Source organism: Phodopus roborovskii, unplaced genomic scaffold (assembly GCF_943737965.1).
Source record: "Phodopus roborovskii unplaced genomic scaffold, PHOROB, whole genome shotgun sequence".
In the NCBI taxonomy this organism is placed as follows: domain Eukaryota; kingdom Metazoa; phylum Chordata; class Mammalia; order Rodentia; family Cricetidae; genus Phodopus; species Phodopus roborovskii.
The window spans coordinates 7326204-7350771 of NW_026126460.1; the positions used below are offsets into that span (position 1 = coordinate 7326204).

The 24568-nt window shown below is 38.6% G+C and overlaps 1 protein-coding gene across 2 annotated transcripts in view; it reads left to right on the forward strand.

Annotated features, from left to right (window-relative positions):
* The window catches only part of Bmpr2 (bone morphogenetic protein receptor type 2), a 93052-nt gene extending 68858 nt beyond the window's left edge, over window positions 1–24194 (forward strand). Inside the window, exons 8-13 of one of the 2 annotated variants that reach the window (XM_051190287.1) lie at window positions 1164–1324; window positions 2218–2365; window positions 10437–10573; window positions 16163–16335; window positions 19983–21262; window positions 23575–24194. In XM_051190287.1, the coding sequence (XP_051046244.1) occupies window positions 1164–1324; window positions 2218–2365; window positions 10437–10573; window positions 16163–16335; window positions 19983–21262; window positions 23575–23819 (2144 nt within the window). In that variant the 3' untranslated portion in view covers window positions 23820–24194. Of the gene's footprint in view, window positions 1–1163; window positions 1325–2217; window positions 2366–10436; window positions 10574–16162; window positions 16336–19982; window positions 21263–23571 lie in introns of both variants that reach the window. The other variant, XM_051190286.1, reaches the window with a different exon arrangement.
* Window positions 24195–24568: the final 374 nt, after the last annotated feature.

Consider the following 24568-nt stretch of genomic DNA (forward strand, 5'->3'; position numbering starts at 1 on the left):
GAGTTACATAGTGAGACCCTATGTTGAGAAAACAATAATAAATAAAAAGTAAAGGCCAGCCAGTGGTGGTGCATGCCTTTGATCCCAGCGCTAGGGAGACAGAGGCAGGCAAATCTCTGTGAGGTTTAGGCCAGCCTGGTCTACAGAGTGAGTTCCAGGATAGGCTCCAAAGCAATGCAAAGAAACCCTGTCTCAAGAACCAAAAAATAAATAAGTAAATATAGAAGTAAAACATCTGATGAATCCATCATAAGTGTGTGGATTTTAGGGCTGACCACTTGGTATTAGATAACCAGTTAAAGGACTGTTTCTGTGAGAGAATTGATTCTCCCTCTCTCAGCAATCATTAGTTACCTATGACTCTTTCTCTATTGTGAAGCTGTGTGAGATTTCCCCCATTTTTGTTTACATATCAACTAATGTCTTCATTGTTCAGGTCTCCTTTAGGCTGCCATATTGTTAGGATTTCATGGGTGCAGCTTACCTGTCCTGTATAGAAGGTAGTCTCTTACCAGGTGTTCTGGTCCTCCAGCTCTCATGATGTTCTGAGTCTTAGGTTTTGTGTTGTGCTTGCATCAGTTGGAGCTAGGCACTTCATGGTGGGACGTTCTCTACTTTTGGCCAGTTGTGGCTTTGTGGAGTGGTCTCTATCTGCTGCAAAAAGAAACTTCCTTAATGATGAGTCATAACTACATGGAGATCTACATGAAACCCTGTCTGAAAAACCACCAGCCTACTAACCAGCCAACCACAACATGAAAAAAAAAAAAAAAAAAGAACAGAAAGAAATGAGAGAAAAGACAAGTTTGTACTACAATTAGAACTAGTCAGTTGACTGTTCAGTGCTTGATTAACTATGTAGGAGGAGTTATTAGAAAGTAGTAATAAGTTGAAATTGTGGCATTCTGGTTTGGGTTGAGTTAAAGTCTTGCTGTGTAAGTAACCCTTGTTAGTCTCAAACTCTTGATCTTCCTGCCTCTGCATTCCAGTACTAAGATTGCAGGTGTGTGCCTTGACAACCAGCTTTTTTCCCCCACCCTCATTTTTAGACCACTAATGGATTGAAAATAGCTCTATTTTTTATTTACATGTTATCTGCATGTTAATTTAATCTCCAATAGTTCTATTTAAGCATTAACAAGTATTTGAAATTATCCAAACAGATCATTATAAACCTGCAATTTCCCATCGAGATTTAAACAGCAGAAATGTCCTGGTAAAAAATGATGGCACATGTGTTATTAGTGACTTTGGTTTGTCCATGAGGCTAACTGGAAATAGACTGGTGCGCCCTGGGGAAGAAGATAATGCGGCTATAAGTGAGGTGAGTCTATAAGCATCACACTGCCATACTGTGAAATCATGCCATTCACAACAGTTATCCCAGGTACTGTTAGCTGCAGACTTTTAGGAGTTAGAATTGGGAAACACCAAATACATTGTATAAAAACCCATGTAAAGTTGATCAGTTCATTTTGAAAATTCCAGCTCATTTGAGTAGACATCACAGAGAATTATCTCGGAATTGATTTTTTGTTGTTTGTTATAAAAGGGAACTTACTAGATTTGTTGGGTTTTGTTTTGTTGGTTTTGTTTTTTTTTTTTGTTTTTTTTTTTTTTTGTTTGTTTGTTTTTTTTTTTTTTTGAGACATTCTCTTTATATAGCCCAATTTGGCCTTGAGTTGACCATTCTCCTCAAGGGCTGAGATTTCAGACAACTGCTACCAGACCCAGCCAGGGATTGATTTTTGAAGCAAGAGAAAGTTACCAAGTTTGATATAGGAAAGTCTGCTCTGTGGTTACAATGTCAACATAGCCTTTCTGATCCTTTTCTCTGCTTTCACACACATAGATATATGCAGATTTGCAATTTTAAAAATTATTCAGTGGTATACATTTGCTTCACAATTTTATCACCATAATTAATAGTTTTTGTTTTGCATTATTGACTACACTGCAAAGGTGGGCAACACGTTAGGCAGTTAACTACAGAACAGCCTACAGCCTTGTGGGTTTTATTTGTTGGTTTTGCTTTTTCAAGACAGTTCTCTATGTAGCCTTGACTGTCCTGGAACTAGCTAAGGGCTCAGTGACTTGCTTAGGGATGCATAGTATCATCATCAGGAGTAAATTTTACATATTATTTTTGGTCTAATGTTTGCTCTTCAGGATATGTTGCATTTTTTTTTCTTTCAAATACCACTCTTAATTTACCAGGTTGGCACAATTCGCTACATGGCACCAGAAGTGCTAGAAGGAGCTGTGAACCTGAGGGACTGTGAGTCAGCTCTGAAGCAAGTAGACATGTATGCACTTGGACTCATCTACTGGGAGGTGTTCATGAGATGTACAGATCTCTTCCCGGGTAAGAGCTGCTTTTAGATTTATTAGGGCTTTTTTGTTTTTATTTATTTTGAATTTTCTATACAGGGTTTCTCTGTGAAGCCTTGGCTGTTCTAGAACTAGCTCTATAGACCAGGCTGACCTCAACCTCATAGTGATCCCCCTCCTTCAACCTCCAGAGTGCTGGGATTAAAGGAGTGTGCCACCACCTCCAGTGCTTTATCAAGTTTGTTTTGAAGTGATACAGTTGTATCTTCTTTCTCACTTACATTCAACAACTCAATTGGATGTAGTAGTCTTTTTTCCTTTAAACTTTCAGTTCATTGCCATCTAAATATGGAATATTCAGATTAGAAACCACTAACAAGACAAAATAAATCAGAAATTTTTTTGTCAAAAAAATGACTCCAGGTTATCATCTAAGTAGATTTATTCCAATAGTAGATCCTCAGCCCTCAGTTCAACTCCAGGGGGCCAGGGACCCTCTGGCTTCCTCAGACACCAGTGTACATGTGGCATACATACACACAGACACAGATAAAATTAGTTTATAATTCTAATACATGATGAAATGAACTAATGATTATTTAGCTTACTATAAGTCAGCTACTCTCATTTTCTGGAGCCTTTAGAGAAGGTTCAGCAGCTCCAAGTGTGCTCTTGCAGAGGACCCAGCAACTATCTCAGGAGGCTCACAGCTGCCTACAGCTTCGGCTCCAGAAGATCCAACTCCCCTGGTCTCTCTGGCACCTGTACCCATATGCACTTATCTACACACTGATGCACATATACATTCATATAACTAAAAAATAGAATAAGTCTTTTTTTTAAAGCATATATTTAATAAATTGGAAGTGCAGATGTTAATCAAGACATTTTTCTAAAAACAGCAGTAATTGTCAACTGGGAATTTGGCACACCTTTTTTGTTTGGTTTGGTCAAAGTCATTTGGAGTAGGGACTAGGCCCTCCCTCCTGCCTCTAGGTTAAGGGAGTATCTCTCAATGGGGAATGTGTTCCCAAAGTCCTTTTGTGCACCAGGGATACATCCTGGTTCCACTGTCAGAGGTCCCTTAGACTGCCCAGGCCTTCTAGCTGTGACACATGTTCAGGGGGGTCTGAGTACGTCCATTGCTGGTTTCCTAGCTATCAGTCTGGGGGTCTGTTAGCTCCTCTGTTTGTTTGGGGGTTTTTTTGTTTGTTTGTTTTGTTTTGTTTTGTTTTTAAATACAGGGCCTCACCATATAGTGCTGGCTTAATAGTACTCTCTATATAACCCAAGCTAGTTTCTAACTTGTTGCATTCCCCATGCCTCTACCTCCTGAGTGCAGGTTTTACAGGCATGCACACATGCACACCACTCCCAGAGAAGTGTGTGTGTGTGTGTGTGTGTGTGTGTGTGTGTGTGTGTGTGTGGTGTACATGCCTATATATATTCACATTTGTTACCAGATATCTTCTTGATGGCTCTCTGCCTTTTGAAACAAGATCTCTCACTTAACCCTGTGGCTTATGGATTCAGTTAGTGACCATCAAACTCCAGGAGTCCATTTGTTTCTACCTTCCCAGCACTAGTATTATAGAACATATTACTAGTCCCAACTTTTTTATTTATTTTTTTTTTTTTGATTTTTTGAGACAGGGTTTCTCTGTATTGCTATTGCTTTGGAGCTTGTCCTAGAACTAGCTCTGTAGACCAAGCTGTCCTCGAACTCATAGAGATCCACCTGCCTCTGCCTCCCGAGTTCTGGCTTAAAGGCATGTGCCACCAATGCCCAGCCAGGCCCAAATTTTTACATGGGTCGTGGGGGTCTGAACCCTGGATCTCTTGCATATATAGTAAGCACTTTACAAACTGAGCCATCTTCTAGCTACCAGAAACTTGTTTTTTGTTTTTGTTTTTTGATTTTTTGAGACAGTGTTCTCTGTGTGTTTGTTTTAAAAGTACTACAATTAAAGGGTGACTATTACTTTGGTTCTAATAAACAATTACAAGCAATATTAATGGTTGGAGTGTGACTCAGAGGTAGAGTACCCGCCTTCCATTTGTGCTTTGGGCTTAATCCCCACAAAAGGAATTAAAAACCCCTCAGTTTTATAAGTAAGGAGACAATTAAATCTTGTTTGCAGAACAATATTTTAACATATAAATATGTATATATATAAATGTATGTTTGTGTGTACATGTATATACATATATATGATGATTTAATATAGAATAGATTGTCACTGCTGGCAGGAGTAAATTGGCACAGATGCTGCAGAAATAAATATGGAGGTTTCTTTGAAATGTAAAAATGGAACTACCATATGGGCTGGTAAGATGGTTCACCTGATGAAGACTTGCTGCACAGACCTAATGACCTGAGTTCAATCCCCAGCACCCATTAAAGATGGAAGTAGAAACTCTAGAAACTTGTCTGTCATGGGCACAAATACATGCATTAAAAAATAAAATTTATAAACAAAAAAAAAAAACCCTAGGATATGACCAAGCAATGTAGGTGGATTTTTCTGTTTTGCCTGCCAGCTCCCAAATAACAACACAGAAACTTATTGTTAATTATGAAAATTTGGCTTACTCTGTGTTCCTGGTGTTTCCTCCCTTCTTCTCAGTGTCCTCTGTGCCTGGAGATACTGCCTACCTATTGGCCATTCATATTCTAATTAAACCAATCAGAATAACACATCTTCACAGTGTACAAAAAATTATCCCACAATACAGCAATATCACTTTAGGGTATATTTTTAAGCCCTTTTGACTGAGATATTTACCCATTTCATCATTGCTACAGTAATCGTAATAGCTAAGAACTGGAATTAGACGATGGATAAAAGAAAGTGTGTGTGATGGAATTTTGTTCAGCCATGAAGAAAAATGGAATCATGGCATTAATAAGAAAATGCGTGAATGTGGAAATGATTGTGCTATGTAAAGTAAGCCACTTTGAGGCCAAGCATAATCCAGCACTTGGGAAGCAGAGAGGCATGTATATATCTGAGTTAAGAGGCCATTGAGTTCCAGTACAGCCAGAGCTACCTAGTGAGACCCTGTTTTGAAAAAAAAAAAAAAAAAGGAAGAGGAAGCAGCAGTTGCAGCAGCATCAGCAGCCTATTACTTTGTGTACTATCCCCCCCACTCTGAAACAATGTTTCTCTGTGTAGCCCAAGCTGTCCTGTAACTAGCTCTGTAGACCAGGCTAGCCTCAAACTTGCAGAAATCCACCTGCCTCTGCCTGCCAAGTGCTGGGATTAAAGGCGTGCACCACCATCACCTGACTTGTATACTAACATTAAAAACTAATAAGTAAAATAGAAAGGATTATAAAAGTTTAAAATTCAAAGGTAAATTTTTTTGTTTAGTGATTAGAATCTCAGCATTATGAAGAGAGTTCTAGAGATGGATAATGGTGATAGTTGCACAATGGAAATTGAATGTAATGCCACAGAACTGTACACTCAGAAATGATTAAAATAATAGGTTTTTTGTACTCAATATTATTTTACAACAACAAAAATATGACTAAAAATTACATGAGATACTTACAGTACTTTTACTATCACTGTACAAATACCTGAGAAAACAAAGGAAGAATTTTGACTGAAGTTTTAGAGATCTCAGTCCATAGTTGCTTAGCCTTATGTGTATCAAGAGCATATGGAAGAGCTTCTTCATGGGAGACGGGAAGTAGGAATAGTCCAGACAATACATATCACCCCAGGAATACTATCCCACAACCAATTTCCTCTTACTGATCCCACCTCTCGAATTTTATCATCTTCTAATAATTATATTGAGAGTCATCAATGGATGAATCAAAGGAATGTTCATTATGTCATAGCTCTTACGATCTAAGCATGTCCAGAAATGCCCTCACAGACACCCCAGAATGTTTGACCCTCCTAGGTACTTCTTAATCCAATCTAGTAGATGATAAAGATTAATTTACAATCACAATACGTATAATATTGCCATAGAAGTGGATAAGAAAAACACATTTAATAATAAATTCAAGACCGGTATTGGTGGTATATGCCTTTGATCCCAACACTTGGGAGGCTGAGGCAGGTGGATCTTTGTGAGTTTGAGGCCATTCTGAAGGTCTGCAGAGCTAGTTCTAAGACAACCAAGGCTGTTACACAGTGAAACTCTATCTAGAAAAACAAACAAGAGGGAAAAAAAAAAGTAAATTCATCCAGGCAGTGATGATGCATACCTTTAATGCCAGCATTCAGAGGCAGAGGCAGGCAGATCTCTTGAGTTCAAGGCCAGCCTGGTCTACAGAGTGAGCTCCAGGACAGGTAGGAATACACAGAAAAATCCTGTCTAGAACAAAACAAACAAAACAAGAAAGTAAATTCAAAGAGAAGAAATCTGATTAAGAGGTTTGAGAAATAGAGTAACAACCAGGAACTTAAATGTTTAAGTCAGAAGGATGATTTAACTATGGGGAAGTTTGAAAAGGAATATTGATAGATAACTGAAGAATTTATTATTTTGTTTTTGACTTTTATGATTGTCTTAGTCACTGTTCTATTGCTGTGAAGAGACACCATGATTAAGGCTGTTATAAAAGAAAACATTTTGCTGTGGCTGGCTTACAGTTTCAGAGGCTTAACCCATTATCCTCATGGTGGGAGCATGGCAGCAGGCATTGTAGGCATGGTGCTGGAGAGGAGCTGAGAGCCACATCTTGATCTGTGTCAGCAGTGAGGGGAGACTGGGTCTGGCTTGGGCTGTTAAAACCTCAAAGGCCACCCTAATGATAGTCACGTTGCCTTTTACAAGACCACATTTACTCCAACACGGCTACACCTCCTGATCCTTCTATTCCTATCAAAGAGTTCTGCTCCCTAGTGACTAAATATTCAAATATATGATCTTATGGGGGCCATTGTTCTTCAATGATTTTTAAATTTTATGTGTATGGGTGTTTTACCTGCACATATGAATGTGCACATGTGAATGTCTGATGCCAGTGGAATTCAAAAGTAGCCATTAGATACCCTGGAACTAGAGTTACAGATGTTCCCATGTAAGTACTGGAAACCAAACCCAGGTTCTCTGTAAGGGCATCTACTGTTCTTAACCACTGAGCTATCTCTCCAGCCCCAAGAATTTACCATTTTAAATGTATGTTTGGCTGTAGAGGCATGGGTACAAGTGCTTGCCTTCATGATGCATGAAGGTCAGAAGACAACCTTAAAAATTAGTCTTCAGGTACCTTTCAGGTTTTTGAAAGAAAATAAGATTATTGGACTTCCCTTGAACAATCCAGTAACTAAAGTCTTAAGAAAATCTGTTAAGGCTAATATCTCCCATTATCATAGGAGGTTAACATCTTTATGTCCTCAGTGTATTAATAAAATTAGCTCCAGATAAGTGTTTATTGAAAAACTAAATTTAGAACCATAATATTTAGTGTGATTTTCTTTGGTGAGTGATAATTCAGTCTCTCCTCTTGTATGTTGTTGTGCTAAATCCTAGCATCTTTCTTTCTTTCTTTCTTTCTTTCTTTTTTTTTTTTTTTTTTTTTTTTTTTTTTTTTAAGACAGGGTTTCTCTGTGTAGCTTTAGAGCCTGTCCTGGAACTTCTTCAGTAGACCAGGCTGACCTTGAACTCATAGACTGCCTGCCTCTGCCTCCTGAGTGTCTGGATTAAAGGTATGTACGATCACTGCCCAGCTTTTCTTTATTTTCTTAATATGATATCAGAATTCAGGCATAAGTTTAAGTATTAAACATTACTTACAACATTTCACTCCTAAATTTAAAAGCAGTCAAAACTATTTTAAAACACCTGTCTGGATAAGATACAGTCCCATGGTAGAAAACTTTAAAAAGCTGTCCAGGCAATGGTGCCAGGACAGGCACCAAAGCTACACAGAGAAACCCTGTCTTGAAAAACCAAAAAAGAAAAAGAAAGAAAAGAAAACAAAAGGCTGTCCAGGACTGAGTGGTGGTGGCTAGCATCTTTAATCCCAGCACTCAAGAGGCAGAAACAGGAAGATTTCTGTGAGACTAGCCTGGTTTTCAAATGGAGTTCCAGGATAGACTCCAAAGCTATACAGAGAAACCCTGACACAAAAAAACAAAAACGCACCCCCCCCCAAAAAAAAGAAGGAAGGAAGAAAGAAAAAACTGTCCAGGGTTCAGTGTTGAAGAGTATACTTAGAATGTTTAAGGCCTTGAGTTTGTTCCTCAACACTAAAGAACAAGTAAAGTATCTATATAGCATTGAAACTACTATTTCATTTATCAATAAAATTTGAGACTATTCTAAATGTTGATAATATTCCATGCCTTATGAGGTCATTGGTTTTATTCTAATTCTGCCAGAATATATCAAATCTCATTATTCTTCAGTTTTGTTTTGCTTTGGAAATAGGGTTTCATGTATTCCAGGCTGTCATCACATTCCTTATGTAGCCAAGGATGGCTCTGAACTAGATCCTCTCTGTCACCACCTTAGGGATAAGGTTACAGGGATACACCAGGTTTGTGCAGGGCTGGGGACTAACCTCAGGACTTCTGCATGCTAGGTGGCACTCTACCAACTGAGCTATATCCATGCTATAAAAAAAATTATGACAATGACCATGTCATTGTTTAATTTTCCTCTTAACAAGCAGTATTTAAATCTAGAATTTTAAAATGTCACTATGTATTCTATCACCAGTATTTGATAACTGTGTGTGCCATCAGTAGGAACAATTTGCTGCTTATGATGAAATATTTCTGACTTTTACAAAAAAGTGATAAAGTGTGTTTTTAAACATACTGAAGCTGGGCAGTGGTGGTGTACACCTTTAATCCCAGCACTTGGGAGGCAGAGGAAGGCAGCTTTCTGTAAGTTCAAGGTTAGCCTGGTCCACAGAGTAAGTTCCAGGACAGCCAAGGCTACACAGAGAAACCCAGCCTTGAAATAAATAAATAAATAATAAATAAATAAAACCTACTGAGCCATACAGAAGACCTCATAAAACTAATTCATAAAATCCAGTGGCCTACAGCAGTGGTTCCCAACAATCCTAATGCTGTGACCCTTTAATACAGTTCCTCATGTTGTGGTGACACCTAGCCTTAAAATTATTTTTGTTATGACCTCATAGCTACAATTTTACTGCTATGAATTTAATATAAATATTTTTTGAAATAGAGGTTGCCACAGGGCTTGAGGCCCACATGTAGAGAACCACTGTAGGCAGGAAATCTTGGCAAAGGACACAAGAGAATTACAGTCTTCCTGGCTCCTCAATGCCACTCTAATATATTAAAATAACGAGGTAGAAGGGTTGGAGGTTAGGGCATTTTGGTTCCATCTCTTCCTTGGAAAAGTCACTTAACTCTTGTATGTTTCGATCTTCCTGTCAGCAAAATAGTAATGTTTGCTTTCCTTATCTCACTGGCACAATAAAAGAGTTATAATGACCCAGTTGAAAAAAACTCTATAAAATATGGCAAGATTTTATTTATTTCTGTTTGAATAGTCAAAACAGTCCATACATTCTTACCCTCTATCAAGGTATATATAATTATATGTTTTTATAGTCTATGTAGCAGAGCCCAAGTTGTTACAATACTGCACTGCATTTAAAAACAAGGGTTGCCAGGCAGTGGTGGTGCACACCTTTAATCCCAGCACATAGGAGGCAGACGCAGATAGGTCTCTGTGAGTTCAAGGCCAGCCTGGTGTACAAAGCTACACAGAGAACCCCTGTCTCGAAAAACCTAACCAAATCAAACAAAACTAAACCAAAAACAAACAAACAAAAAAAAAAAAACCCAAATAAAATGAAAACCAAGGCTCAGTATTCAAGTATGTACTTTATATGTTTAAGGCTTAGAGTTTGATCCCCAACACCAAAGAATAAGTTAAGTAAAATATCTCTACTATTTCATTTATCAGTAAAATTGAGACTATTCTTAATAGTAACAGTACAATAAAACAACAATAAAGTCTCTGAAATTTGCATGTATGCTTGAAAGGGTTTAAATATATGATTTCTGTGCTTATTTGGTACTAGAAAGACCTCTTCTATTTTGTCCTCTATGATAATTAGAAATTCTATCATTCTTTCTATAAATACACAGGTGAATCTGTACCAGAATACCAGATGGCTTTTCAGACAGAAGTTGGCAACCATCCCACTTTTGAGGATATGCAGGTTCTTGTATCTAGAGAAAAGCAGAGACCCAAGTTCCCAGAAGCCTGGAAAGAAAATAGCCTGGTAAGAAAACGAGGACTTCTGACTAGAACTAGATATGTCTAAATGTTCTTGAAGCAAAAATAGGAGCCACCTAGCTTTGGTGATTCATTGTTGTATCCTATCACTGGGCGTGGCAAAAGAATCACGTTCAAGGCCAGCCTGAGCTTTGGTGTAAAATATTGTCAAAGCTGGGCGGTGGTGGCTCACACCTTTAATCCCAGCACTGAGGAGGCAGAGGCAGGTGGATCTCTGAGTTTGAGGCCAGTCTGGTCTATAGATTGAGTTCCAGAACAGGTGTCAAAGCAATACAGAGAAACCCTGTCTCAAAAAACCAAAAAACAAACAAGCAAAAAACCCAAAACATGGTCAAAGACAGATTGGGGGTGGTGGTGTAGAGGTAGGTATATAACCAACTTAAGTGAAACAAAAACATTAGAATTGTGTTTATTCGTAGGAACTCGTAGGAATGTATTCATTGCTCTAAGCCCTTGCTGTTTGGGAAAGTTTTTTTTTTTTTTAAACATCATCTAGTAGATTCTTTGGGTCCTTGTCATCTTTCCTTTCTGTTCTTTCTAGGTTCTACCTAGGAGAAACTTTTTTTTTTTTAAATCTATGCCTTTCTCTTATAGATAATATTATTCTTTTGATGAAGTTCCATTTAAGTAATGTATATTATTTTGTGTGTTAGGCGTCAGACATTACAAATCCTTGCATGTTTAAAAAATTTCCATCTTCATAATGAGAATTTGGATGTGGGCCAGTCTTATTCCATTATTGTGGCAGGTGAGTGTATGCTGTGGTGCATGTTTGGAGGTCATAGGATAACTTGGCAGTCAGTTCTTACCTTCTGCATTGCTGAGGCAGAGTCCCTCTTTATTTCTGCCACACTGCTTGCTTCCAGAGTACTCAGTGAGCTTCTAGGTGGTTCTGTCTCATCATCCATCTCACAGTACAAGTGCTGAGATCATGTATGCATAACACTGAATCCTTTTTAAAATGGGTTCCAAGGATTGAACTCAGAACTCAAGTTGTCAGGCTGGCATGAATAGTGCTTTTACCTACCAACCCATATCATAAAGACCCTACATTGCTTTTTCATGTTTTTCTGTATATGTATATTTGTTGTTGTTGTTGTTTTGAGATAGGAGCTCATTAAGCCCAGACTGCCTTCAAACTCCCTACATAGCTGAGAATAACTTTAAACACTTCATCTTCCTGCCTACACCTCTCACATATTGGAGAGGTCTTAGTTACCGTCCTATTGGTGTGCAGAAACCAAATGATCAAGGCAATTTATTAAACGTTTAATTGGGGGCTTGCTTAAGATTCAGAGTGTAAGTCCATAGTCATCATGGCAGGAAGCATGGTGGCAGGCAGGCATGATGCTGATCAGTAGCTGAAAACTTACATCAGATCCAGAGGCAGTAGGCAAAAAGAGTGAGGCTGAGCGTGGTGTGGACTTTTGAAACCTCAAAGGCCACCCTCCCCCAGTGACATATGTCCTCCATCAAAGCCACTTCTCCTAATGCTTTCCAAGGAAGCAATTTTGCCATTGCAGTTTTGAAATTTCACTTCTTTTCACACATTTCTTCTGGATATTCTTTCTTTACATTTCTTTGTCCTTGAATTCTCATTAAACTGATATTTACCTGACATTCCAAGTCTTTTTTGTTTGGGAAACAGGGATATATGAGTCCATACTAATTTTCTAGCTGAGGATAACTGAACTCCTGCCTTCACTTCTCAAGTACAAATGCTGCTGCCATGATTTATGTGGTGCTGTCAGTCTTAACTCAGGGTTTCATGGATGCTAACACTTGACCAACTGAAGCTGCATCTCTAGCTTCCATCTGGTTTTCATTGTTGTTCATTGTTCTAATTGTTAGCATTTGTTCAGCTTTGCCTTTTGAGATATCCATTAATTTCTCACTAGCACTATTGTATCATTTGTTCATTATATTTTTTAAATTTTAGTGGGATGACAGGTCAAGGCTCTTGCCACTAAGATTGATAATGTATTTCAGTCCTTGGAACCCAAAGAGTGAAAGGAGAGAACTGACTTATGCAAATTGTCCTCTGACCACCACATACACACCACGACATTTGCCATTCTCACCCAATAAATAAATTGAATTTTTTTATTTCAATTCCTACAATCATATTTTTATTTCTAAAATGTTGTATTGCTTCATAGTTCCTCTGTAATCTCTTCTTTTTTTAAGGTTTTAATGATGATTACTTCTGAAGGTATTTATTACATCATTATACTTAGTACAAATTAATTTTCTTAACTATAATTAAATAAAAAATGAAAATTTAGTAATTTAAATCATTTTACTATATATTTTCCCATCCCAGTTACAGATCACCTCAGTAGAATAGAATATTTTCATTTGTTTCATATCAGAGAAACTAGAGAAACCCCATGTAATTCCATTCAAATAGGCTGAACTTTATCCTTATTGGTCATCTTTGTTAATAGATTAATCTCAAATGAGATTTAAATCTTTAAGTATGTGGCTATTGAAAAGCTTGTTAAATTTATATACATGATTGCCTCCCAATGTAGTTTTTGGTGTGCAAACTTGGGCAGTTCCTTAGGAGGCCCAGATAGTAGGTGAGAGAATGAATTCTACTCTACCCGGGTTCCCCAGAGCTGCCAGCCTCATAGCAAACTGTCTATGAAATCTCTGAGAATTTGTTATAATAAATTGCAACTTTATTTTTCATCTTCCTTAAATTGTTTATTTCACTAAAACAACTAAGATCTATTCTTTTGAAGTATTTGTTGGCAGCCATACCATTGTAGGATGTGCAACATACGCAGATTAACCTGAAAACTTTTTACTTCTGATTTAGAAGAAATGCTATGTAAGGGGTTTTTAATACTTGGTTTACTTCCAACAAATCCATTTAAACTTGATTTAGTACAGCCAAAAAAGAAAAAAAAATATTTCTCTGCAGTTATTTTAATAAACTATATACTTCCTTACTGGGGCAGTTTAGGTGGCTTAATGGCATTCTTTCTCTAGCATTTGGGAAAGAGGCAGGCAGGTCTCTGTGAGTTGGAGGCCAGTCTAGTCTATACAGTGAGTTCCAGGATAGCCAGAACTACATAGTGAGACCCTGTCTCGAAATAAACCAAAACCAAAACAAAACAGCTTATCGACTCTTACAGATATCTGTAATTACTTTTTAAATTTCAGTGTGGAGAGGCCCATTTAACTTTCTTACAGGGCCTCTTTACACAGTGACTTCCTAGATTCAATATATCTGGGACTCTTATTTCTTCATTACTGAAGAAATTATTTGATATGTGATTTTTTAAAAAAGATTTATTATTACATATCCTGCCTCCATTCATGCCCGCATGCCAGAAGAGGGCACCAGATCTCATTGTAGATGGCTGTGAGCCACCATCTGATAACTGGGAATTGAACTCAGAACCTTTGGAAGAGCAGTCAGTGCACTTAACTGCTGAACCATCTCTTCAGCCTCAATATGTAATTCTTCTTAACAGTTGTTTTCTATTTCAGTGCTTAAATATGCCTTGCTCATGCCTTCTGATTTCCAGTGGCTTTTGATCTCATTGTCAGGATCTCTGTTCAGTTTTGGTTTATGGCACTTTAATTGTAAGTTGTCTTATCATGGAGCTATAGGATTCATTCTACCTAGAATTCAAGTTTCTTGTGTATATGGATAAACTTGAATTTCATATCATGTGTTCACGTATTCCTCCTGCCCTTTTTCCTCCCTTCTGGAACTTCTATTTTGTGTATCAATATGTTTGCTCCTGTGTTGGGAATTACTTCTCAGAAGTCTCCTAGTTTCTGTTCCTTTTTCTTCATTCTTTTGACTTCTGTCCTCAGACTGAATAACTTTGTTTTTCCATCTTCGAATTCACAGGTTCTTTTTTCTGTCTGCTTATTATCTGATGTTGAACCACTCAAATAAATACTGATAGTTGTTATTATGCTTTAAAATATCATTTTAAGTCTTTTTAAAAACAGTGTCTATTTTTTATTGCTGCTCTGTTTATTACATTACTTTCTTAGGGTGGGGGTGCTGAAGAGAAAGGTCAGTAGTTAAGAGTACTTGCTGCTCTTGCAGAGGATCTGGGTTCAGTTCTCATCTGTCAATCCCTGATAAATAAATTCTTTAAACATTGTTTTCTTAGCCATGCGTGGTGACAACATGCCTTTAATCCCAGCAGTCAGGAGGCAGAGACAGGCAGATCTCTCAGAGTTCAAGGACAGCCAGGGCTACAGAGAGAAATCCTGTCTCAAAAAAAACAAAAAAGAAAAAAGAATGGTTTTCTTACATTTAGTTCTTCACCCATTATTTTTTTAGTTCTTTGAACATATTTAAGGTAGTTCACTTGAAATGTTTGATACCTCTAATGTGTGTACTTCCTCGATTTCTGTTAAGATTTTATTTTCCTGTAAATAGGCAATACATTCTTGTTTCTTTGCTTTTTTATTTATTTTTTTATTATTTTTTTAATTTTTTTCTTTTTTGTTTTTAGGCAGGATCTCCTGTATCCCAATCTGTTCTTGAACTTATTCTAGGATCAAGACTATTCTTGAACTCCTGATCCTCCTTCCTCTACCTCCCTCCCAAATACTAAAATTTCAAGTATAACACTGTACTTGGCTTCCTTTGCAATTTCTTTTTTGTTTGAAATTGGACATTTGGGGCTATAGATGTAGCTTAATTAAGTCTCTAAAACCTAAATAGATAAATAGACATTATAATAAATAATAAAATAAGGACCTGGGGCATAGTGGTACACATCTTTAAACCCAACTCTCAAGAGGCAGAGACAGGTAGATATCTGAGTTTGAGATCAGCCTGTTCTGAATTTCAGGACATGCAGGGCTACATAGATCATCTTATTTTTTTAGTATATTACGTTTAGTTAAGTATGCTTCATTTCAGGCTTAAACTTAAAATAGATTTAAGGAGGTCCCTAATACAAGCCAGTCAAGAGGGAGGAAAGAAAGGAGGGAGAGAGAGAGAGTACATACACCATATAATACTTAAGATAACTATTTTTTTTTTTTTGCTACTGCAACATTCAAAATATCTAATTTTTTAGTTTATCTATTTATTTATCTATTTTGGTTTTTTTGAGACAGGGTTTCTTTGTATAGCAGTCCTGGCTGTTCTGGAACTCACTTTGTATACCAAACTGGCCTTGAACTCACAGAGATCCACCTGCCTCTGCCTCCTGAGTGCTGGTATTAAAGGCACACACCACCCCCACCTCTCAGCATATTTTTAAAATATTAGTTTGGAGCCTGGCATGGTAGCCATCTTTAATCCCAACACTCAGGGGCAGAGGCAGGTAGATCTCTGAGTTGGAGGCCAGCCTGGTCTACATAATGAGTTCCAAGCCAGCCAGGGCTTGGAAGAAGGGTTAGAAGGGGGGGAAAAAGACAAAACCAAAACAACCATGCATACATGCATGCATGCATATATACATACATGCATACATACATACACACACATACACACACACATATAACCTGACTTTCTTTGACATTTTAAATTAAAATCCTGAAGACAGTTAAAAATAGCATGTTGTTTGATGTCTATTTTGTGTTATAGGCAGTGAGATCACTCAAGGAAACAATCGAAGACTGTTGGGATCAGGATGCAGAGGCTCGGCTCACTGCACAGTGTGCTGAGGAGAGAATGGCTGAACTTATGATGATATGGGAAAGAAACAAGTCTGTGAGCCCAACAGTCAACCCAATGTCTACTGCCATGCAGAATGAACGGTAAGACCCTGTGGCTATCTAATGGTGTTGGCAACTGAGACCAAGTAAAGGACAGGAAATAAACGCTGCTAAGCCAGCCTAATAGTGTGGTAGCTCGTATAGTACAAGGTTCATTGTTGTTTCAGTATTCCCAGTCTTTTTAAGGTGTCTGGAGGCCAGAGGCATTAGATCCCTCTAGAGCTGGGATCTTAGGCAGTTGTGAACTGTGGTGCTGTGAACTGAATTCAGGTCCTGTACGAGGATGCATGCTCTTAAGCACTGAGCCTTCTCTCTAGCCCCTCTGTATATCCATTCTTGTACTGAAAATATTTATTTGATGTGAATCTGTAATTTTATATCTAAAGATACAGTAACAGAAATTACTCTTATTAGCCAGTCATGCTAACACTCGCCTTTAGCATTCAGATCTCTGAGTTTGAGGTCCACAGAGCAAGTTCCAGGATTCCTGTTGCTATACAGAGAAACCTTGTCTCAAAAAACCAAAAGGGAAAAGTGCATGTGGCGGTGTGTGTGTGTGTGTGTGTGTTAAAAGTAAAATGTTTTCCTGGTTGTAAAAAGTTTATAACCGCTTCTACATACATTTTGTGGTATATCTCTTGTTTTTTATTAGCGTTCTTTTATTTGTTAAAGCATGCAGAACTGTGACTTTGTGACTTGCCTGCGTATTATCTCCTGCTGTTTCACCGCACACTAGGACTTTCAGCCTCTCCAGTACTCTCCCTTAAAGAGCACACTAATTCTTCTTTCTACCCCACTGTGAATATGATCTTATGAGACATTTCCTGTGTTAGCTGTGTGTCTTGCATATCACAAATCAAGGAGAATAGAAAGAGACTAGCTATTCTAAATAGAAGTGCTCTCACTTTACAAGGGTTAGAAAAGTCTTCTGCTTCCATTTTCATTCTATTTCTGCTGCCCCATAATCTGTAAAACATGCAGTTTATATGTCTGTCAAGAATCAGATGAAGGAACTAGAGAGGTGGCTCAGTTAGAGCCCTTGTTGCTCTTTAAGAAGACCCTAGTTCAGTTCCCAGCACCCACCCACATGGTGGTCCCTAACCATCTGTAACTCCAGTTCCAGGGATTCTGACCCCCTCTCCTATCTCTCCTAACTTATACAGGTGCCACACATGAACATGGTCCACACATGCATGTGCAGGCAAATACATGAAATAGATGAAGTTTAAAAGTCTTTAGAACATTCCCACATTTATTTAGTTTTTTTGAGACAGGTTTTCTCTGTGTAGCTCTGTAGACTAGGCTGGCCTTGAACTCGCAGAGATCTGCCTGCCTCTGCCTCCCAAGTGCTGGGATTAAAGGTATGTGCCACAAGCTCCTACTTTCAATATTTTGTAATTGCTGGGCAGTGGTACACCTTCAATCCTAGTGCTCAGAGGCAGAAGCAGGCAGATCTCTGAGTTCAAGGCCAGCCTGATCTACAGAGTGAGTTCCAGGACAGGATCCAAAGCTACAGAGAATCCCTGTCTTGAAAAAAAAAAAAAAAAAAGAAAGAAAGAAATATTTTTGAATAATTTTGATGAAAAGAAACCCTGTGTATCTATTGCCCCCCCCCTTTATGTTAGTCACCTCTACTTACAATGGCTCTTCTCACCTCCAGTGTCTCCTAGGTATACAACAGTTCATTCAATAATCATTTGCATTGTAGGCTTCCTCTTACTGTGCTTTAACCTCTCCTTATCTCCTTAGCTTCCCTTTTCGTGGTTGTATAACAGCCTTTGCTTCCTTGCTGTTGTTCTCTTATAATACAGCAGTCTTCTTTTATGGACCCTCTCTCTTTTCCTTCAGCTGATTCTCTTCTGTAATGCTTTCATCTGTTAATGTTCCCAGTACTTGATCACTTCATGAGATTTTAAATAATTACATAACAGCATGACAGTCTAGAGCTGTCCCTTCCCAGGAGTGATGATGCCAGTTGTGCACCTCAGTGACTGAAGAGAAGCTCTGAATTGTACCTGATTTCTTTTCCACCCAGTCCCCAAATAAATACATGGAGGTGTATTCTAGCTTATGGATGCTCGGCCTTAGCTTGGCTTATTTCTAGCTTAAATTATCCCTTTTCTCTTTAGCTACATTTTGCCTCTGGGCTTTTTACCTTTCTCTATTGTATATATCTTTCTTTCCTTCTTACTCTGTGTCTGGCTGTGTGGCAGGGTGGCTAGGTGGCTGGCCCCTGGCATCCTCCTTCCCTTCTCCTTTTCTTGATCCTCACTCCTCCTCCTTGTTCTCGCTGCCTGCCAGCCCTGCCTATTCTTTCTCCTGCCGAGCTCTTGCTTGGTTAGCTTTTTGTTCCTCTGAGTGTCGTCCTATGCCTCTATAGCTTACACTGGTAGTTGCTACCACAGGAAGGTATGTTCCATTGTTAGTCTGTGCCTCTTAAATGAAGGTGTTTGGGGAAAATGAACAAATTCTATGCTCTTTTTATCACTTCATTATTTGAACCTAATTTATGACATATTTGTTGTGCATATACTATTGGGCCTAGGGTTCCAGAAATACAAAGTAAATATATCCCATAGTTCCTCTAGTTACAGAACAATACTACTTGTATAAGTATACAATTCATAAAAAGTTTATTTGTTGATATTATAAAATTATAGGAGAGATTTTGAGAATTAACTCTTTTATGTATTTTTTTAAGGTAGCATTTTTTGGGTTTGTTTTTTTTTGTTTTTTCAAGGCAGGGTTTCTCTGTGTAGCCTTGACTGCCCTGGAACTTGCTCTGTAGACCAGGATGGCCTTGAACTCACAGAGATCCACCTGCTACTGCCTCCCAAGTGCTGGGACTAAAGTCATGCAACCACCACCCAGCTTGAGATTTTATTTTTATTTCATGTAGATGAGTGTCTGAATGTGAGTGCTCCATGTTCTTGCAGTGCTTGCCAAGGCCTGGAGATGGCAGTGTGTCTCCAGGGAGTGGAATTACATGCATTTATGAGCTATCATGTAGGTGCTGGGAATCAAATTGTAGTTAGGCCTTTTAACCACTGAATCATTCCTCCAGCCCCTAAATTAACTCTTGTAAACCAAAATAATGAGCATCCATAAAAATTCTATCTATCTGGAACTATAGACTTTTCACATAATCTTACAGATTTTATGTAAAAATGTCATGAAATTTGTATTCAGCAAGCTGTTAACACTTACTAGGATTTTGAAGTAACTCGTGAATGTGAGTTAAGAGTAAAGCACAGCAAGTGAGATGTCTTGGCAGGTTAAGTGCTTGCTGCTAAGCCTGACAACCTGGTTTGATTTCTGAAACCCACGTGTTGGAAGAGAACTGACTCCCACAAGTTGACTTTTGATCTCTATATGCATCAATACATATTAAGTAAATAAGTGCAATAAAAGAATGCAAAGTGTAAAATAAAAAGTAGTAACTGAAGCTGAGAGGTGGTGGCACACACCTTTAATTCCAGTACATGGGAGGCAGATAGTTTGAGGCTAGCCTTATCTATAGAGTGAATTCCAGGACAGTCAACTATACTGAGAAACCTTGTCTGAGGGTCGGTGGGGGTGGGGAGGAGAAAACAGTTGGGCTTTGAAATAAGTGGTGTTTACTTAGAATGGACAATTTGTTATAAGTTTATGTTCTTATTGTCATGCCTTTTCTTTTTTCTTTCTTCAAGCAACCTATCACATAATAGGCGTGTGCCAAAAATTGGGCCTTATCCTGATTATTCTTCTTCTTCGTATATTGAAGACTCCATACACCACACTGACAGCATTGTGAAGAATATTTCCTCTGAGCATTCAATGTCCAGCACACCTTTGACTATAGGAGAAAAGAACCGAAATTCAATTAATTATGAACGACAGCAAGCACAAGCTCGAATCCCCAGCCCTGAAACAAGTGTCACCAGCCTATCCACAAACACAACCACCACTAACACCACTGGCCTCACTCCAAGTACCGGCATGACCACTATATCTGAGATGCCGTACCCAGATGAAACAAATTTACATGCCACAAATGTTGCACAGTCAATGGGGCCAACCCCTGTCTGCTTACAGCTGACAGAAGAAGACTTGGAGACCAATAAGCTAGACCCAAAAGAAGTTGATAAGAACCTCAAGGAGAGCTCTGACGAGAACCTCATGGAGCATTCTCTCAAGCAGTTCAGTGGGCCAGACCCATTGAGCAGTACCAGTTCCAGCTTGCTTTATCCACTCATAAAGCTTGCAGTGGAAGTGACTGGACAGCAGGACTTCACACAGGCTGCAAATGGCCAAGCATGTTTAATTCCTGATGTTCCACCTGCCCAAATCTATCCTCTCCCTAAGCAGCAGAACCTTCCTAAGAGACCTACTAGTTTGCCTTTGAACACCAAAAATTCAACAAAAGAACCCCGGCTAAAATTTGGCAACAAGCACAAATCAAACTTGAAGCAAGTAGAAACTGGAGTTGCCAAGATGAATACAATCAATGCAGCAGAACCTCATGTGGTGACAGTAACTATGAATGGTGTGGCAGGTAGAAGCCACAGTGTTAATTCCCATGCTGCCACAACCCAGTATGCCAATGGGGCAGTGCCATCTGGCCAGGCAGCCAACATAGTGGCACATAGGGCTCAAGAAATGCTGCAGAACCAATTTATTGGTGAGGATACCCGTCTGAATATTAATTCCAGCCCTGATGAGCATGAACCTTTACTGAGACGAGAGCAACAAGCTGGCCATGACGAAGGGGTTCTGGATCGTTTGGTAGACAGGAGAGAACGGCCACTAGAAGGTGGCCGAACTAATTCCAATAACAACAACAGCAATCCATGTTCAGAACAAGATGTACTTACACAGGGTGTTACAAGCACAGTTGCAGATCCTGGGCCAACAAAGCCCAGAAGAGCACAGAGACCCAATTCTCTGGATCTTTCAGCCACAAATATCTTGGATGGCAGCAGTATACAGAGTAAGTGGAGGGATCATAGAGTACCCTTTAGGATTCTTTACCTTTATAACTTCCAGAGACAAAGTGACTGGGCCTCGAAATTAATTACATAATGTGGGGGCAAGTGGTCGTTTCTTTTCCTTTCTATCTACCCCCACACACACTTTGGTTATTGATAATTAAAAAGCTAGTATCACAATAGTCAGAAAAACTACCAACTTAGTCTATTTTTTACTTGGTGGCTTTTTTTATGATGTGGTTCACATACTTTTATGACAAATGAGATTAAATCAGTACTTATTAGTGTCAGAGCACCAAGTAGCCACTTTTATTTCTAAAACACATTAACATTTAGGTTTATGTATTTTGTGTTTGTTTGTTTTAGACAAAGTCTCTATATGTAGGCCTGGATGCCCTGGAACTTGCTATATAGACCAGGATAGTCTTAAACTCATGGTGTACTGGAATTAAAGGCATGTGCCACCACATCCAGCTCTCAGTAAGTCATAGAGGTCAAGAGAAGTTTCAGAAAACTCTAAAGTTGTTGTCAGTTTCTTAGCCATCTTTTTATTGAGTCTCATATACTAAACAAAGCAGTGCCGTGGAGTGGAGCATAGACAGTTAAGCTGCTGTTTTTGTGTCCTGCCCTAATAGAGTTATAGCCCAAGACAGGGGAGCTTACCAGTCTCTGAACAGTCACTATTACATAAAATGGCTTCTCTTCTGTTTGTATTTATGAAAGAAAAATTAAGTCATGTCTTATGCTTTCTTAAACTACAGAATGGATTGAAAAAAGGTCTCAAAAAAGTAAATATCTAGCCTTTGGCAGTTCATGTAGCTCAGAGGTAAAACTTGCCCAGGTTTTCATCTCCAGCACCACAAAGAAAAGAAAATCTCAGCCAGGGGGTAGTGGCACACACTTTTAATCCCAGCACTCAAGAAGCAGAGGCACAAGATCTCTGAGTTTGATGAGGCCAACCTGGTCTGCAGAGTGAGTGTCTTGAAAAAAAAAAAGAAAGGAAAACCTAGCCTTTTACTTGAGTGGTTTACATTACAAACTAGTTGGTACACCCTGCTTGCTTCTGTCTCCATAAAGCATCTTGTCAAATATGTGAACAGAGAATTAAGGGGAAATGTTCATCTATCTTAAAATTATTACATGTTGCTTCCTTCATGTGCACACCTTCAATCCCAGTACTTGGGAAGCAGAGGCAGGCAAATCTTTGTGAGTTCAAGACCAGCATGGTGTATAGAGTGAGTTCCAGGGCAAGCTTCAAAGCTACAGAAAAACCTGTCTCAAAAACCAACAACAAAAAATTACATGTTAAAGGCCTTTTGTGGTGATATTTGACTTGTAACTCATTGTGGCCAAAAGCTGGGCTTGAATTTAATTTCCTCCTGCCTCAGCTTCTTGAGAACCTGGAATTACAGGAGTACATCACCCACCCCATACATAACCCACCTTTCAGTATTAAGTCAAATAGTAACTGTTTTTATTTTTAGCAAGTTGAAGTCTATACCAAAACAAAAGGACTTAGAATTTTCTTGCTGGGAAGTGGTGGCACATATCTTTAGTCCCAGCACTCAGGAGGCAGAGGCAAGTGGATCTGCGAGTTCCAGGCCGGCCTGGTCTACAGAGAGATTTCTAGGGCTACACAGAAAAAAACTGTCTCAAAAAAAAAAAAACAAACAAACAAACAAAAAAAGAATTTTGAATTTTCTCAGTTCTTGTGAATTTTAGTTATTTTTTAGTTAAGTCTCAAAAATGATTTGGTTGAATTTTGCTTAGAAAAACATTGCTTAGCATCATATATTTCAAGAAATATCCATCATTTGATTCTACAGATAAATGGTTGGACCTGTTCATGAAATTTAGCCTCTTTATTTTCCTATCCTGTTTGGTTTGGTTTGGTTTGGTTAAAGTCTTAGAAAAGCTTGGCAGTGGTGGCTTATGCCTTTAATCCCAGCACTTGGGAAGCAGAAGCAGAACTCTGTGAATTCAAGACCAACCTGGTCTACAAAGCTACACAGAGAAACTCTGTCTCAGGGGCAAAAAGAAAAATAGTCTTACATAGCTCGGGCTGGCCTGTGTAGTAAGTAAGTAGGGAGTCCAGGATGGTCTTGAGCTTCTGATATTCCTACTTCTACTTCCAAAGTGCTAGGATTGCAGATAAGCACCACCACCGGAATTTTTGTGGTACTGAGATTGAGCTCAGGACCTTGTGCATGCCAGGCAAGCACTCTGTCAACTGCATTATCTATATCCAGGCAACCCTTTACTTCTAAGTATTGTCCTTTCATGCAGCTCATTTCTTATACTTTATTTTCAGTAGGTGAGTCAACACAAGATGGAAAATCGGGATCAGGTGAAAAGATCAAGAGACGTGTGAAAACTCCATATTCTCTTAAGCGGTGGCGCCCCTCCACCTGGGTCATCTCTACTGAACCACTGGACTGTGAGGTCAACAATGGCAGGGACAGAGCAGTTCATTCTAAGTCTAGCACTGCTGTGTACCTTGCAGAAGGAGGCACTGCCACAACCATGGTGTCTAAAGATATAGGGATGAATTGTCTGTGAGATGTTTTCAAGCCTATGGAGTGAAATTATTTTTTTGCATCATTTAAACATGCAGAAGACATTAAAAAAAAAACTGCTTTAACCTCCTGTCAGCACCCCTTCCCACCCCTGCAACAAGGACTTGCTTTAAATAGATTTCAGCTATGCAGAAAATTTTAGCTTATGCTTCCATATTTTTTAATTTTGTTTTTTAAGTTTTGCACTTTTGTTTAGTCTTGCTAAAGTTATATTTGTCTGTTATGACCACATTATATGTGTGCGTATCAAAAGTGGTCTCAAAATATTTTTTTAAGAAAAAAATCAAAAACAATGTATTGCTGATAATCAGTTTGGACCATTTTCTAAAGGTCATTAAAACAGAAGCAAATTAAGGCAGGTTCGACTGCAGTGGTGTCTAGTATCCGTGTTTTATTTCTGGGCACAAGCTAGTTTATATGTTGATGTGTTTTTGAACATATTGTCTGTTGGACATTCTTCTCTCTTGTATTTTATTTGAATGTGCAATAGTCTTTAGACCACAAAGAAGCTTTCTTACCAGCTCTCTTCTTAGCAGGGCACACATTCTTCCACTGCTGAAACTTTCCCCCCATTCTTCAATAATATGAACATTTTCTTCCTTTTGCCTTAGGGAGAATGCATAGACACTGTCCAAAGGGCTCCAAAAAGGACTTACCAAAACTTTTTTGAAATGCCATTGTCTTTTAACCTTCCAAATACTAAGTATTTCCTTCCAGGCATTTTAATAAGTA